Source organism: Cebus imitator, unplaced genomic scaffold, assembly GCF_001604975.1.
Source record: "Cebus imitator isolate Cc_AM_T3 unplaced genomic scaffold, Cebus_imitator-1.0 Scaffold88, whole genome shotgun sequence".
Classification (NCBI taxonomy): Eukaryota; Metazoa; Chordata; class Mammalia; order Primates; family Cebidae; genus Cebus; species Cebus imitator.
The window spans coordinates 1,799,260-1,812,419 of record NW_016107403.1 but is presented as its reverse complement, the minus strand read 5'-3'; the positions used below and the strand labels follow the sequence as shown (position 1 = coordinate 1,812,419).

Here is a 13,160-nt window from a genome sequence, read left to right as displayed (position 1 = left end):
AAAAAAAAAAAAAAAAAAAACATAAAATTGTAAAATTTCTAGAAGAAAATGGGATATTCTGTGTGACTCTCGGTGAGGAAGGTATTTAAGAAACAACAATAACAAAAAAATACATAGAACTTGACAATTTAGATTATATCTAGGATTTAAAAACTTCTGTTTTTTGAAGGATATTTAATAAAGTGAAAACAGAGTCCAAAGGCCAATAGATAGTTGTCTGCAAAACCCTCATCTGGTAAAACTGAATGCCTTCTTGATATTGAGTATTTCTTTCAGTTTATATTTTGATACCATTAATCTAACTAAAGAGCTGCTGCATCTTTAACGGTATACCAGAGCCTTTATTAAAAACATACATAACAAACAGAAACTAACATTCTTCTTGGGTCATAGCTTTGTGGACCATATGAAATAAACTATGCCATCAAAATATACAGGGTATATGTTGGATGAAGTGAAGTGGAGAAAATTCCTAAACAGTTTTTGTGGCATATAAACCTCAAAACATCTCGGCTTAGGCCGGGCAAGGTGGCTCACGCCTGTAATCCCAGCTCTTTGGGAGGCTGAGGCAGGTGGATCACGAGGTCAGGAGATCTAGACAATCCTGGCTAACACAGTGAAACCCCGTCTCTACTAAAAACATAAAAAAATTAGCCAGGTGTGGTGGCATGAACCTGTAGTCCCAGCTACTCGGGAGGCTGAGGCAGGAGAATTGCTTGAACCAGGGAGGTGGAGGTTGCAATGAGCCAAGATTGCGCCACTGCACTCCGGCCAGGGCACAAGAGCGAGACTCTGTCAAAAAAAAAATAGTCCTTAGAAAATGTTAGAGCAAATGTATTCAAGTTTAGTATGGAAGTATTCACTGTTGTGAACTCTGTGAATTAGACTATTCTAAAGTCTGCAGAGTCAAAATTTAAAAGCCTAGTAGTTAAACAAAAATAAAACAAATGGTGACTAATCTTTACTCCTCAGGTGATTTCATGTCATTCAAAATTTTACAAAATCTTCACAAAGTATATATAAATACTATTTTTACATAAACACTGATGTTTTCCAAATGTATGTATTTAAGTCACAACAGAATGCCACTGTTACTGCATTAAATTTTATAAACTACATATTCCTCCTGTGATTTCTAATATTCATTTTTAAAAAGTCATAATGCACAAATGATTTTACTCATTTTCAGTATGTATTGTTTTTAAAAAAACTTTTGATGCACTGGCATTTCCAGAATAAAATTAGATGAAAAAAGTGGCAATAGCCACTAGTGACTTATTCCTGATTATTAATTCGAGACAGAGTATTGTTCTGTCGTCCAGGTTAGAGTACAGTGGCACAATCAGGGCTCACTGCAACCTTCGCCTCCTTGGCTCACGGGTTCAATCAATCCCCCTGCCTCAGCCTCCACAGTAGCTGGGATTATAGGTATACACCCCCCATCAGGCTTTTTTTTTTTTTTTTTTTTGTAGAGACGGAGTACCTCCATGTGGCCCAGACTGCTCTCAAACTCCTGGGCTCAGGTGATCTCCCCACCTCAGTCTCCCAAAGTGCTGGGATTACAGACATGAGCCACTAAGCCCAGCCTTATTCCTTATGTTAATGGGGATTTTTTGAAATACTCAAGCATGCCAGATGTTTTATTAATTATGTAACTTGTCCATCACATAGTTTTATTGCGACTTCAAAAATAAGGTAACACTTTATAACTCATTAAAAGTTTTCAATCAGGCGCAGTGGCTCATGCCTGTAATCCCAACACTTTGGGAGGCTGAGGTGGGCGGATCACAAAGTCAGGAGATTGAGACCATTTTGGCCAACATGATGAAATCTCATCCCTACTAAAATTACAAAAATTAGCTGAGTGTGGTGGCGTGTGCCTGTAATCCCAGCTACTCGGGAGGCTGAGGCACGAGAATCACTTGAACCTGGGAGGCAGAGGTTGCAGTGAGCCAAGGTAGCACCACTGCACTCCAGCCTGGCAAAAGAGCGAGACTCCATCTCAAAAAAAAAAAAAAGTTTTCGTCAGAAAGTAATATTGGATTTTAAGAAATATAAAATAAAGAAAATGACATTAATAAGAGATATATGATATTGAAGCATTCAAGCATTACAAGAATCAACCCATTATGGTCACAATTTCTTCTTATAATGTAGAGTCTGATTTTGTTAATACATTTATTTAGAATTCCTACACAAGACTGGTATATAATTTTCTTTTATGAGCTGTATTTTTCAGTTTCTGATATATACAATCACTGGTAGTAGCTTCAGAGTTTAAACAGCTTCAAAATGAATTTCACCTTTTAAAAGGCTTATAATAAATAACTAACCTATAAAGCCATTAAAAGCAAGTCAACTGTATTCCTTTCATATTACAGAGAGTAGAGGTAGAAGGACTTGGGAGAACCATAATGAAATGAAATGCAAACAATCAGGAAACACACCAATAAATCCTTCCCCCGTAATTCCTACTGTCCTCCTGCTTATTTCTTCACAGATAAATTCCCAAAAAACGTTAAAGAAAAAAGTAAATTTGGAGAGTTTCATGTTACTTCTGTATCAGGAACAAATTAGTACACAAAAATTTACCTTTCAGTTGAAAGTATATGAATTAGCTTGAGCAAAAATTCACTGAATATTTGAGGACATGTTGAAGAAAGATGCACTTGTAATCGGGTAAGAAATTCTTGCATAGCTTGTGTAGCTGTTGGACCAACCTGAAGAGAAATGTATATTCACTGAAAACTGCTTACTGATACCATTTACAGAATCATTCATTTTTAAATTATCAAGTATAAAGTCAAGAGCTATATACTGTAACTTTTCATATGAGGAAAACAAAAGTATTAACAATGATAGGAGAAAATCAATTTTTTAGGTCTTAATGTATTTATTTTAAATTGCAAATAAAGATTCTACTATCAATACTTTTTCATTATGGTTTTTACAGAACAACTCTATCAGGTTTACTGAACTCAACACTGAAAAAAATTCACCTGAATTACACAATAAACACTTTTATAATGCTTTCCAGAGGATAAAAAACTTCAACACAGATTTTCACAAATAACCTTCTTAATCCATTTTAAAATCAAAGAACTCAGGAGCAGAGACGTAAAATGATCCATAAAAGGTCATGTTTCTAAAAACTAGCAGAGCAATTACTAAGCTAAGTGACAAACAAAACAAAAACTAACTAAATAAAACTAAATGAAAATAAATTTATACCAAGACTAAAAAAAAAACCCTGCTTTCCCAAACTTCTAACTCATCAATGAAAGAAATGAAAGTGAACACTGTACTAAGTAACCCTGAGGTATATTCTGGAGTATGCTATAACACTTCTATGTATTATTTTACTTGATCCTAATTTGGCTTGATGAATGACTCATAAAACTCTGGAGGAGTTCTGGAAAATAAAATACAATATAACCCTCCAAATTATTTTAGAGTTAGATAAATTTAATTTCTGACACTGAGCATACAAATCACAGCTTTCTTATCAGAACTTCCTACATAAAACCAAGATAACAAAAGGAAAGCTTGATCTTCAATAAGTTAAAAACTTTTAGAAAGTTATTTCCTCCTGCCTTTTACTAAAAAACAGAAAGAAAATATTACTTTTTGCAATGCCTTGCACACTGATACCTAGCTATACTGATAACTAGTTGGGGCAATGTAGCTGATGCATGTTTTCTTACATGTAAAATAATGAAGTCAGATGATCCCAAGGAGTTTTCCTGTTTTAGCTTCAATCAATCTTAAATACAATAATCACTTGATAACATATCTCTGCCCCTACCAAAACCCTGTTCTAATCTAACTACAAGTTAGTTTCTTCTCTCTTACTCTCTCCTTGTCTCATTTATTTTATTATAATCTACAAAATTAAAATATATCAAATATTAGAGTACTGACTAAACATAAGCACTATGAAGGCAGGTATTTGATCTTGGTAAATACTACATCTCTAGTACCTACAAGAAGCATATAGAAGCCTCTTAAATATTGAATAAATGAATTAATAAGAGAAACTGGGCTGTTGAATACAACTAAATTAGAACTTATCTAACGGCAAATCCAGGTAAGAATTTTAAAATGATAAACTTGCAAGATAGTCATGATCTAGCTTGATTTTAAAAGATGGTATAAATAATATATTTTTACATTAAAAGAAATATAATGAAGTAGAAATATTTATACAGAAGCAGTACACCATAACAAGAAATTAAATTGACATGAAGGAAAATTTATAGCGAGACAGAAAATGTTTATAAGCCCTGGGCAATATTGTTATTTTTTGTTAAGCAAAATCATTATCATAAAATAATTAAGGTAAACTGATAATCCTGATAGAAGTCATCAAATATGATATATTAAAATTTATTTTAATTCCAACATTTTTGAAATGCTTCTCTACCTTTGCAATATTTACTCAGAATGTTTCCAGTTATCCAAAAGCAATGCCAAAAAGATGTATCTACATGAAAACCTAGTATCACTGCTCTAAGAACTTACCACCTGCTATTACTTAGTGTCAGTATAGCTATTATTACAAATACAAAAGGCTATTACTTAATACTTTAGAAATTAAAAATTATATAGCTTTATATTACAAATTTATTGAGTTGTCTGGGTGTGTCCCAGGCTAAACATCATATTACCTGTGGACTGTGCTGATTTGTTCCATGTGGACTGGTGCCAGAAAGAAATTTCACTAATACATGAATAAGGTTTGGATCTGAAACCAACAAATGAGCAGTACTCTCCTGAGTTCCCATGGCACTGCTGGAACCAGCTATAAAACATTTTTGTAAAAAACCTCTTAAGAAACGGACCATGAAATAATGGAAATGCAGTATTTAAAAGCATCTTTTAGTTCCAAGGAAAATTCATATATTCCTAGTGATTACAGTTTATTAAAGTGGTTTCAGTCTCTATTATACTGACTAAGCAAGACTTCACTCTCTATTCTATCTACCATCTATCTCCTCTGCCCCTCCTCTGTGAAAACACCTTGAGTTTATATCTTATTTAGTACAATCAAACAGAAAAGATGTAACCAGGTCCTGACTCTTACTTGGAAAGCCTATTCTTACTAACTCCCCCTTCCAAAAACAGTCAGGGATCTACTTTTCAGGTAAATTTTAACCGAATTTTCTTAAATAAGTTGTGGCAAAATTATTCCTTTTTACATGTTAGTTGTATACAGGTTAACTATGATCTAATGTACAGGTTTTCTGAGCTGAATAAAATATCCTTTGAATCAAATCCATCTTCAGTATTATAGTGATGCTTTTGCTCTCATTTGTGGAAAATATATACCAAATGGAAAAAGCATTTTGAAGCTAAGCAATGATTTAAATTATTAAACAAAACCCAGAAATCCAGTTACGCATGTTTATGAATCAATAACGAATAAATCATTTTAAAGTACAAAGGTATCTTTAAAAAATAACATAAAAACTTAGACTAAATGTAAAAACCTGCTTTTGTACTCTAAAAGCAATCAATTTTAATAAATAAGTTTATTTATAATAAACTTATTTATTAAACTTACTCTTTTAATAAATAACTTTTTAAAAGTAAAAGTATGATTTGAACATCTAAAGAATATGAGACTATATTATCAAAGTAAGCAAGCAAAAAGGATATATAGGAACTAATTCAGAAGAGACATGCTAAAATTAAAAAATCACTTTTTTGTTGAGACAGTCTCTTGCTCTGTCGCCAAGGGTGGAGTACAGTGGCTATCTTAGCTCACTGTAAACTTCGTCTTCCAGGTTCCAGTCAGCCTCCCAAGTAAGACTAAAGGCCGCCACCACACTCGGCTAATTTTTGTATTTTTAGTAGAGACGGGGTTTCATCATGTTGGTCAAGCTGCTCTCAAACTCCTGACCTCGAGTGATCCACCCGACTTGGCCTCCTGAAGTGCTGGGATTACAGGGGTGAGCCACCAAGCCCGGCCAACTCAATCACTTTAACAAGTATATCACTCCTTGGAAAACTGTGTTTTAAGAATCCAATAGCAGAAAACTAAAGTATATGTCAGAGATTTAAATGAATAAATTTATGAACTTACAATTAAGCTGCATGTTTGTCATGAGTGTTAGGCTATGAAGCACGAGGCACCATGTCCGGAGCAAAGTATTGGGATACCAAGCTAACACTGTGAGAAAGCTAGTTATTGATGCTATGCAGAAAAGAGAAAGGGAAAATATTTTTCAGAAAAACATTGTTTATAAAGAATTAAAAACCAAAAGAATGAATTAAAAAACAAGACGCTATTTAAATCAGCTGTTTAACTAGTATCTTCAAAACATGCAAATAAAAAGAATTATCAATTAAATACAACTAAAGCATTAAGAATCAGTAACATTTTAGGATAAGGTTTAAAGCTCAGCCCACTACACCTGAAATGACAAGTTATTACTATCAGTTTGTTGTACTATTCAAACTATAGGCATTTCTACTTCAATATAACTTGTGTGTTACTAAAAATCCTCACATTCTACAAAACCAGCAGCCAAAAACAATAATGCATATTGGAAAAACTGGAATTATAGGTGTGCATCAACACAGCTGGCTAATTTTTGTATTTTTTTCTAAAGACAGGGTTGCACCATGTTGGCCAGGCTGGTCTAAAACTCCTGCCCTCAAAGGATCTGCTCACCTCAGCCTCTCAAAAGTACTGGGATTACAGGCATGAGCCATTGTGCCCAGCCAGGAATAGCTACCTTTTACTCTTCTATTTTATATTATATATATATATATATATATATAATTTTTCATAATGAAATTAAAAATAGAGATGAAAACAGGTTTTATAATATTAATAATAATATAGTGGAAGACATGGAAATCTATCAATTCAAGAAGAGCTGGCTGGTGCTGGGTCAGTGCAGATGTAAGTATAACCCGTGACCCAGTAAGGTTGGCACTGACGTTCGAAGACCTACCATGTAAAAGCCAGGTAAACTACAGAATGTACCCACTCTAGGAGAAAACACCAGGAACAGATTCTCATTTATATTTTGCTTAAAACATAACTAAAAGAGATTCCTGTAAGCTAGAGCTGAAAGCTAGTTCTTTTCCTCTTGAATGATATAATTTTCTACCAGCATTCCCACATTCTCATACTTGCCAAGAAACAAACACAACTTCTACAGGAAACTGACAACCTTCTCCAGCTGACTAATTCCTCCAGAGGCTAATTCATAGTTTTTAAAAATGAAAAAATTTAAAATAACTAAAAACCGACCTGCTTTTATAGATGAGACAAAACTTCAAGAAAATATAAAGAGTAATAGAACATTCTAAATTTTAGTTGCATACAGGCATATCACAGAACAGACAGTAAGAGTCTTCTGTTCTTAACAAGGTCTCCCTGTATCTTTGCTGCTAATCAATCAGTTAGTGCATCTTTTTCAAAAGGTATTATGTTTATTCCCCATTAGAATGTTATAAGCCCTTATGACAAAGATTAGGTATATTTTCACCTAATGATCACCTTGTAAGTTTCTTAGACTATAATCATTTTTCTCCTAATAAATCTTACCTTGGTTTAATGAAATGACAGGTATTCTATTAGCATTATATAAAAATATGTCTGCTCCACTTTCTTTGTTTCCAGATGAACTAGAATTCAGGCTCAGTGTGAGCCACAATTGGAGAAGTGACTCCAACTGAAAAAGAATGAAAATCAACAGGTGAAAAATGTACCTATTATGAAATACAATTTAAATAACAATCTTATGTTTAAACTCTTGTCATGAGTAAATAAACTTTTCTATTAAACACTTCTTGACACTTAGAAACATCTTCTAGTTAATGAAATTAGTTGAACGGGCCGGGCGCGGTGGCTCAAGCCTGTAATCCCAGCACTTTGGGAGGCCGAGGCGGGTGGATCACGAGGTCAAGAGATCGAGACCATCCTGGTCAACATGGTGAAACCCCGTCTCTACTAAAAATACAAAAAATTAGCTGGGCATGGTGGTGCGTGCCTGTAATCCCAGCTACTCGGGAGGCTGAGGCAGGAGAATTGCCTGAACCCAGGAGGCGGAGGTTGCGGTGAGCCGAGATCGTGCCATTGCACTCCAGCCTGGGTAACAAGAGCGAAACTCCGTCTCAAAAAAAAAAAAAAAAAGAAAGAAATTAGTTGATCAGCAAACACATCTTAAAATTCTTGAAGAACAAAATTTACCTGAATTAAAACTTATAAATTACCTCATAAAAAGATTCTTCTAAATTAAAATAGGTGATTCAAGTCTTTTTTTTTTTTTTTTTTGACACAAGGTCTAGCTATATCTTGAACTCCTGGGTTCCATCAATACTCCCACCGCAGCCTCCTGAGTAGTTGGGACTGTAGGCATGTGCTATTGCATCTGGTTAATTTTTTCATTTAATAAGAGACAGGATCTAGTGTTATGTTGCCCAAGCTGGTCTCAAACTCTTGGCCTCAAGCAATCTTCCTGCCTCAGTCTCCTAAGTAGCTAGGACTACACACTCAAGCCACCATGCCCTATGATTCAAGTCTCTAAATCACAGGTTTGTGCATGTGTGTGTAGCAGGAATTAAAGTACTGAAGCTTAAAATCGTTAAAATTATCAGTGGTCCATCATTGAGAAACTGTGATTACTTTGGCAATCAAAGTATTTCTAATATCTTTCTAACTGAACATATTAAGAAATAATCTCTGACAGGTCTAGAATGAACTTCCCGGTTAGTTTCATCTTTCACTAGGCTAACAATAATATGCAAAAATACACCATTTCACCTGAAATCATACCTGAACATGATGGGCTTGAAGCATGGAAAAAAGTTTGTTGAAACAAACATTTAACATTGGGACAGATGATAACTGTATAATAAGCTGGCTGGTTGGGTTTGATGCTTGTAAACCCCCTAGAAGTGAATCATCTGCTCCAGTGGGAGACTGTGATACTGAAAATTAAATACAAGTATAATTTTATACATAAAGTATCAGGATATGTGTTAACTAGTTATTCATATATATAAACAGGTTAATTTGTTTTTAAAAATTAAAACTGCATTCTTTAAAATGGTTCAAAACAATATTTAGTATTTGAAAAATGTGTTTTTATAATATTACTTGAAAGTAAAAAGACAATGACCAAAGAGAGAAGTTACCAAATTCATAGGACTCAACCAGTAAAAAAAGACAATATTCTCTTAGCAATTTTTATTTGCAATAGTTTTTTCTAATTAATAAAGGAGGGAAAGTAAAGGGAAAGAAGACTCCTGAGTAATTATTGATAAGGCAGTTTTAGAGTAACCTAGATTCTAGTTCATTCATCTTTAACTTTGATTGTAGATCAGAATCATCTGGGAAGCTTTCAGTTCTGATGCCCAGGTTATACACCAAATTAATTAAATGAGAATATATTGACGGGAACCAGAGAAATACAGGGACACTAACAGCTTTATCATATATTTAGAGGCTTATTTTATTATTATAATAAAAAGAGAGACAGCTGTGTGCAGGATAATTAAAAGATAAAGGGAAGCAGACACCAATTTCAAAAGGATTTTTCAAAATTCTCTTTTTCAAATATCCTTTAGTAGAATTACAGAAAGATATTAGAATAAGTGGTATTAAATAAGAAATGACTTAACAAAGAAAAGGGCTACTCTGGGCAGTACTGAGTTATCTCTAATCACGCAGACATTGGACCCTACAAAAGGGATCTCCATATTGCTTAGGAGAGAAGATACAAGAATATTTGTGTACCAAGACTAAGATTATAAAACACTAGACTATTTCTTCTGGGTTTTTTTCCCCCTTCTTTTGATACCCTCTAAAGCAAGGGAAAAAAATGAAGATTGCAGACTGAAAAGAATTCAGTTTAACATAAGGAAGATCTAAAAACTCAAATTTCTCTCAATTGAAATGGGTTGTGAACACTCCATAAGAGAACCATCTGTAATTTCCTTGGGTTCTGCCTACTATCACTACCCCTTCCTCACTCTGCCCTAGAGAAAGTGAAGTGATATGCAGGTCTAAGAAAATAAAATAAGCACCCTCTTCTCAGCACAGCTCCCCAATCTGTCCTTGAAAAACACAGTGCTATTTCAACTGTACTCCCCTGACATGAGGTCTACGAAAGTCTAGAACTGGGTAGGCCTTATCAAGGAAAGCAAACCACAACGTGATGGCCAGCTCTGACAAACTACCTGTTTCTTGTAACACAGCCATGCTCATTCATTTACTTTTTGTCTATGGCTGTTTTCCTGCAACCAAGTCAGAGCAGAGTAGTTTCAATATACAACATAGGGCAAGCAAAGCCTAAAATATTTACTATTAGTCCTTTATGAAAAAGTTGGCCTTTCTCTTCTGGAGCTTATTAGGTAGTAAATCCTCTGAATTCTGGCATTAACAGATCTATTTGGCTATCATCCTACCGTGTGTCCTCTATCCTAGTCTTTAAGGACGATAAAGATGTTACTACAAAAATCTACTTCATCATAAATTTGGATATAGTGCAATGAACTCGCAGGCAGGTATGCAGGCTTCCGAAGGAATTTTATTACCCTCACAACAATACAGTAAACAAAACACAATGGAGGTTTCTGCACTGAACTGAGATCACTACATGGAGGTATTTTGCTTGACGGTCCCTGCATTTGTTAATACGGTTAATCCTTGATCTTGGTTTCAACTTGCTACTAACTTGGAGCTGGGAAAGTGCTACATACTAAGTCCCTGAAGACTCACACCATAGTATTTAAAAATCTGTCCTTGATGAATGCATCTGAAAATGATAAAGAGCTAAATCATTCACTGCAGTACTCTAAAAATGGTAATTTTACTTACATGTAGGAGAAGTATTTGTTAATGCCTGTAAAATGGAATCTGCTTCCAGGGTGGACATCATTTTCAACATGAGTTCTGCTTGCTGTTCAAGTCCAACTTCAAGGCGAGCATCCAGGGCTACAAAAATCAATTAAAGGGAAAAGAACATATTTGACAATTCTTACTCATGTCCTACCTCCTACAATAAAATGTTGACATCTGAACCCAAGAGAGGATGAGGAGTGTGTCCTTACAGAACAACCACCTAGCATGCAGTATCAGAGCCAGAGCAGGGGAAGAATATCTGTGGAAAGGAGGGTAGAGACAGGTGATTGGTTATATGGAGACAGAAATATTAAATAAGTGAAGTAACGATAATGGAAACAAAGATATTAAGGATCATGAGCACCAGGTTTCTCATTGTCAGAATAAAGTGCTATAACTATAGAAAGGAAGAAAGCTCAAATAAACCCTATGAAGTTAGATTAAATTCAGATATACTGATGTGAACTCATATTTAAGACAGATACCGACATAGAAATATAAATGCAAGTGTGTGTATACGCCCTAGCTCTCTTCACCACAGGGAATGGAAACAGTCCCAAAATAGCAACACATATACCTATGACCCAAATCATGGTCTGTTAATGACATTTTTCCTTTAAAAGGTTTTGAAATGCCATACTCCTTTAAGAAATGACCAATTCCCAGGGTGGGACAGATTAAAGCAAAAGATGAGCCTGGGATATCATGTTTTGCCAGAGAACTAGGAATTGCTAAAATAACGATGAGAAAATCTCAAGGGAAATCCTACCCGTCAAATAAGACAAATTGAACAGCAAAAAACAGATGACAACACTATCAATATACTCACTGAGAGTGAACTATATACACACAAAAAATGGTCAAAATAATAAATACGCCAGGTGTGGTAGAGCATGCTGTAATCTCAGATACTTGGAAGGCTGAGGTTTAAGGACTGGGCTCACCCAGGAGTTCAAGATCAGCCTGGGCAACATAATGATCTCAACAAATAAAAAAGAAAAGTTTTATGTTATTCACATTTTTCCACCAAAAAATAAATAAATAAATAAATAAGACATAACTTACTGAATAAAAAAGGAAACCATGAGTCCATTTGAAACTAATGAATAAACTATTACAGTATTTTTCTTTTTTTTTTGAGACAGAGTCTCACTCTGTCGCCCAGGCTGGAGTGCAATGGCATGACCTTGGCTCACTGCAACCTCCACTCCCAGAGTTCTAGCAATTCTCCTAACTCACCCTCCCGAGCAGCTGGGATTACAGGCACCCACAACCATGCACAGCTAATTTTCTTTTGTAGTAGAGATGGGGTTTTGCCATGTTGGCCAGGCTGGTCTTAAACTCTGGACCTCAGCTGATCCACCCACCTTGGCCTCCCAAAGTGCTGGGATTATAGACACGAGCTACCACACCTGGCCGGTAATTTTTTTAAAAATAAATTTTGTGAGAAACAGGATATGTATAGTTTCCAAGAACCATTCTGCTTCCCAGCCCCCAAACAACTTCTTACAGAAGCCAAGCATTATGGCTCACACCTTTAATCCCAGCATTTTAGGAGGCCGAGAAGGGTGGACTGCTTGAGCTTAGGAGTTTGAGACCAGCCTAGGCAATCCTGTGCCTAAAAACTTAGCTGGACATGGTGGCACACATCTGTAGTCCCAGCTACTTGAGAGACTCAGGAGAACTGCTTAACACAAGAGGCAGAGGCTATAGGGAGCTGAGATCATGCCACTATACTTCAGCCTGGGCAACAGAGCAAAACCATGTGTTCCCACTAAAAACTCAATGACAACAAAACATTTTTACAAAGGGAAAAAGACTAACTTTGCAAGGGAGAAGCCCAGCAGACAACTCATTCATCAAGTAGTTAAACTTAACATCATCAATAGTGAGAGAGATCAAAACCATGGGCTACCTAAGTGAATGAAATGAGGGTTGGTGGGGGAGGACAGAGGGAAACATTATTTGTGGGATATTCCTGCCAAGATGCATTAACTCAATCTAATCACAAGGAAATAGTTCAATCTAATCACAAGGAAATGGCACAAACACAAACTGAGGACCATTCTACAAAATCAATGGACTGCTATCTTTAAAAGCATGAATGTCATGAAGGTCAGCTATGAAGAGCTACTTCAGACTGAATGAGACTGAAGAGACATTACGATTAAATGCAATGCATGATTTTTCACTGGGCCCTTGTGCATAAAGAACATTATCTAGACAACCACGAAAATTTGAACGGGCTCTCAGTGTTTGATAGCAGTAATGTTAATTTCCTGATTTTGATGGAATATGC

The 13,160-nt window shown here is 35.4% G+C and overlaps 1 protein-coding gene across 1 annotated transcript in view; it reads right to left on the bottom strand.

The window, feature by feature from the left end:
* The window catches only part of BIRC6 (baculoviral IAP repeat containing 6), a 262,197-nt gene that overhangs the window by 112,231 nt on the left and 136,806 nt on the right, over positions 1-13,160 (bottom strand). The window contains exons 40-45 of the mRNA XM_037740766.1: positions 10,838-10,954; positions 8,792-8,946; positions 7,562-7,688; positions 6,086-6,196; positions 4,668-4,801; positions 2,593-2,720 (exon numbers count right to left, since the gene is read on the bottom strand). Coding sequence (XP_037596694.1) covers positions 2,593-2,720; positions 4,668-4,801; positions 6,086-6,196; positions 7,562-7,688; positions 8,792-8,946; positions 10,838-10,954 — 772 coding nt within the window. The remainder of the gene's footprint in view (positions 1-2,592; positions 2,721-4,667; positions 4,802-6,085; positions 6,197-7,561; positions 7,689-8,791; positions 8,947-10,837; positions 10,955-13,160) is intronic.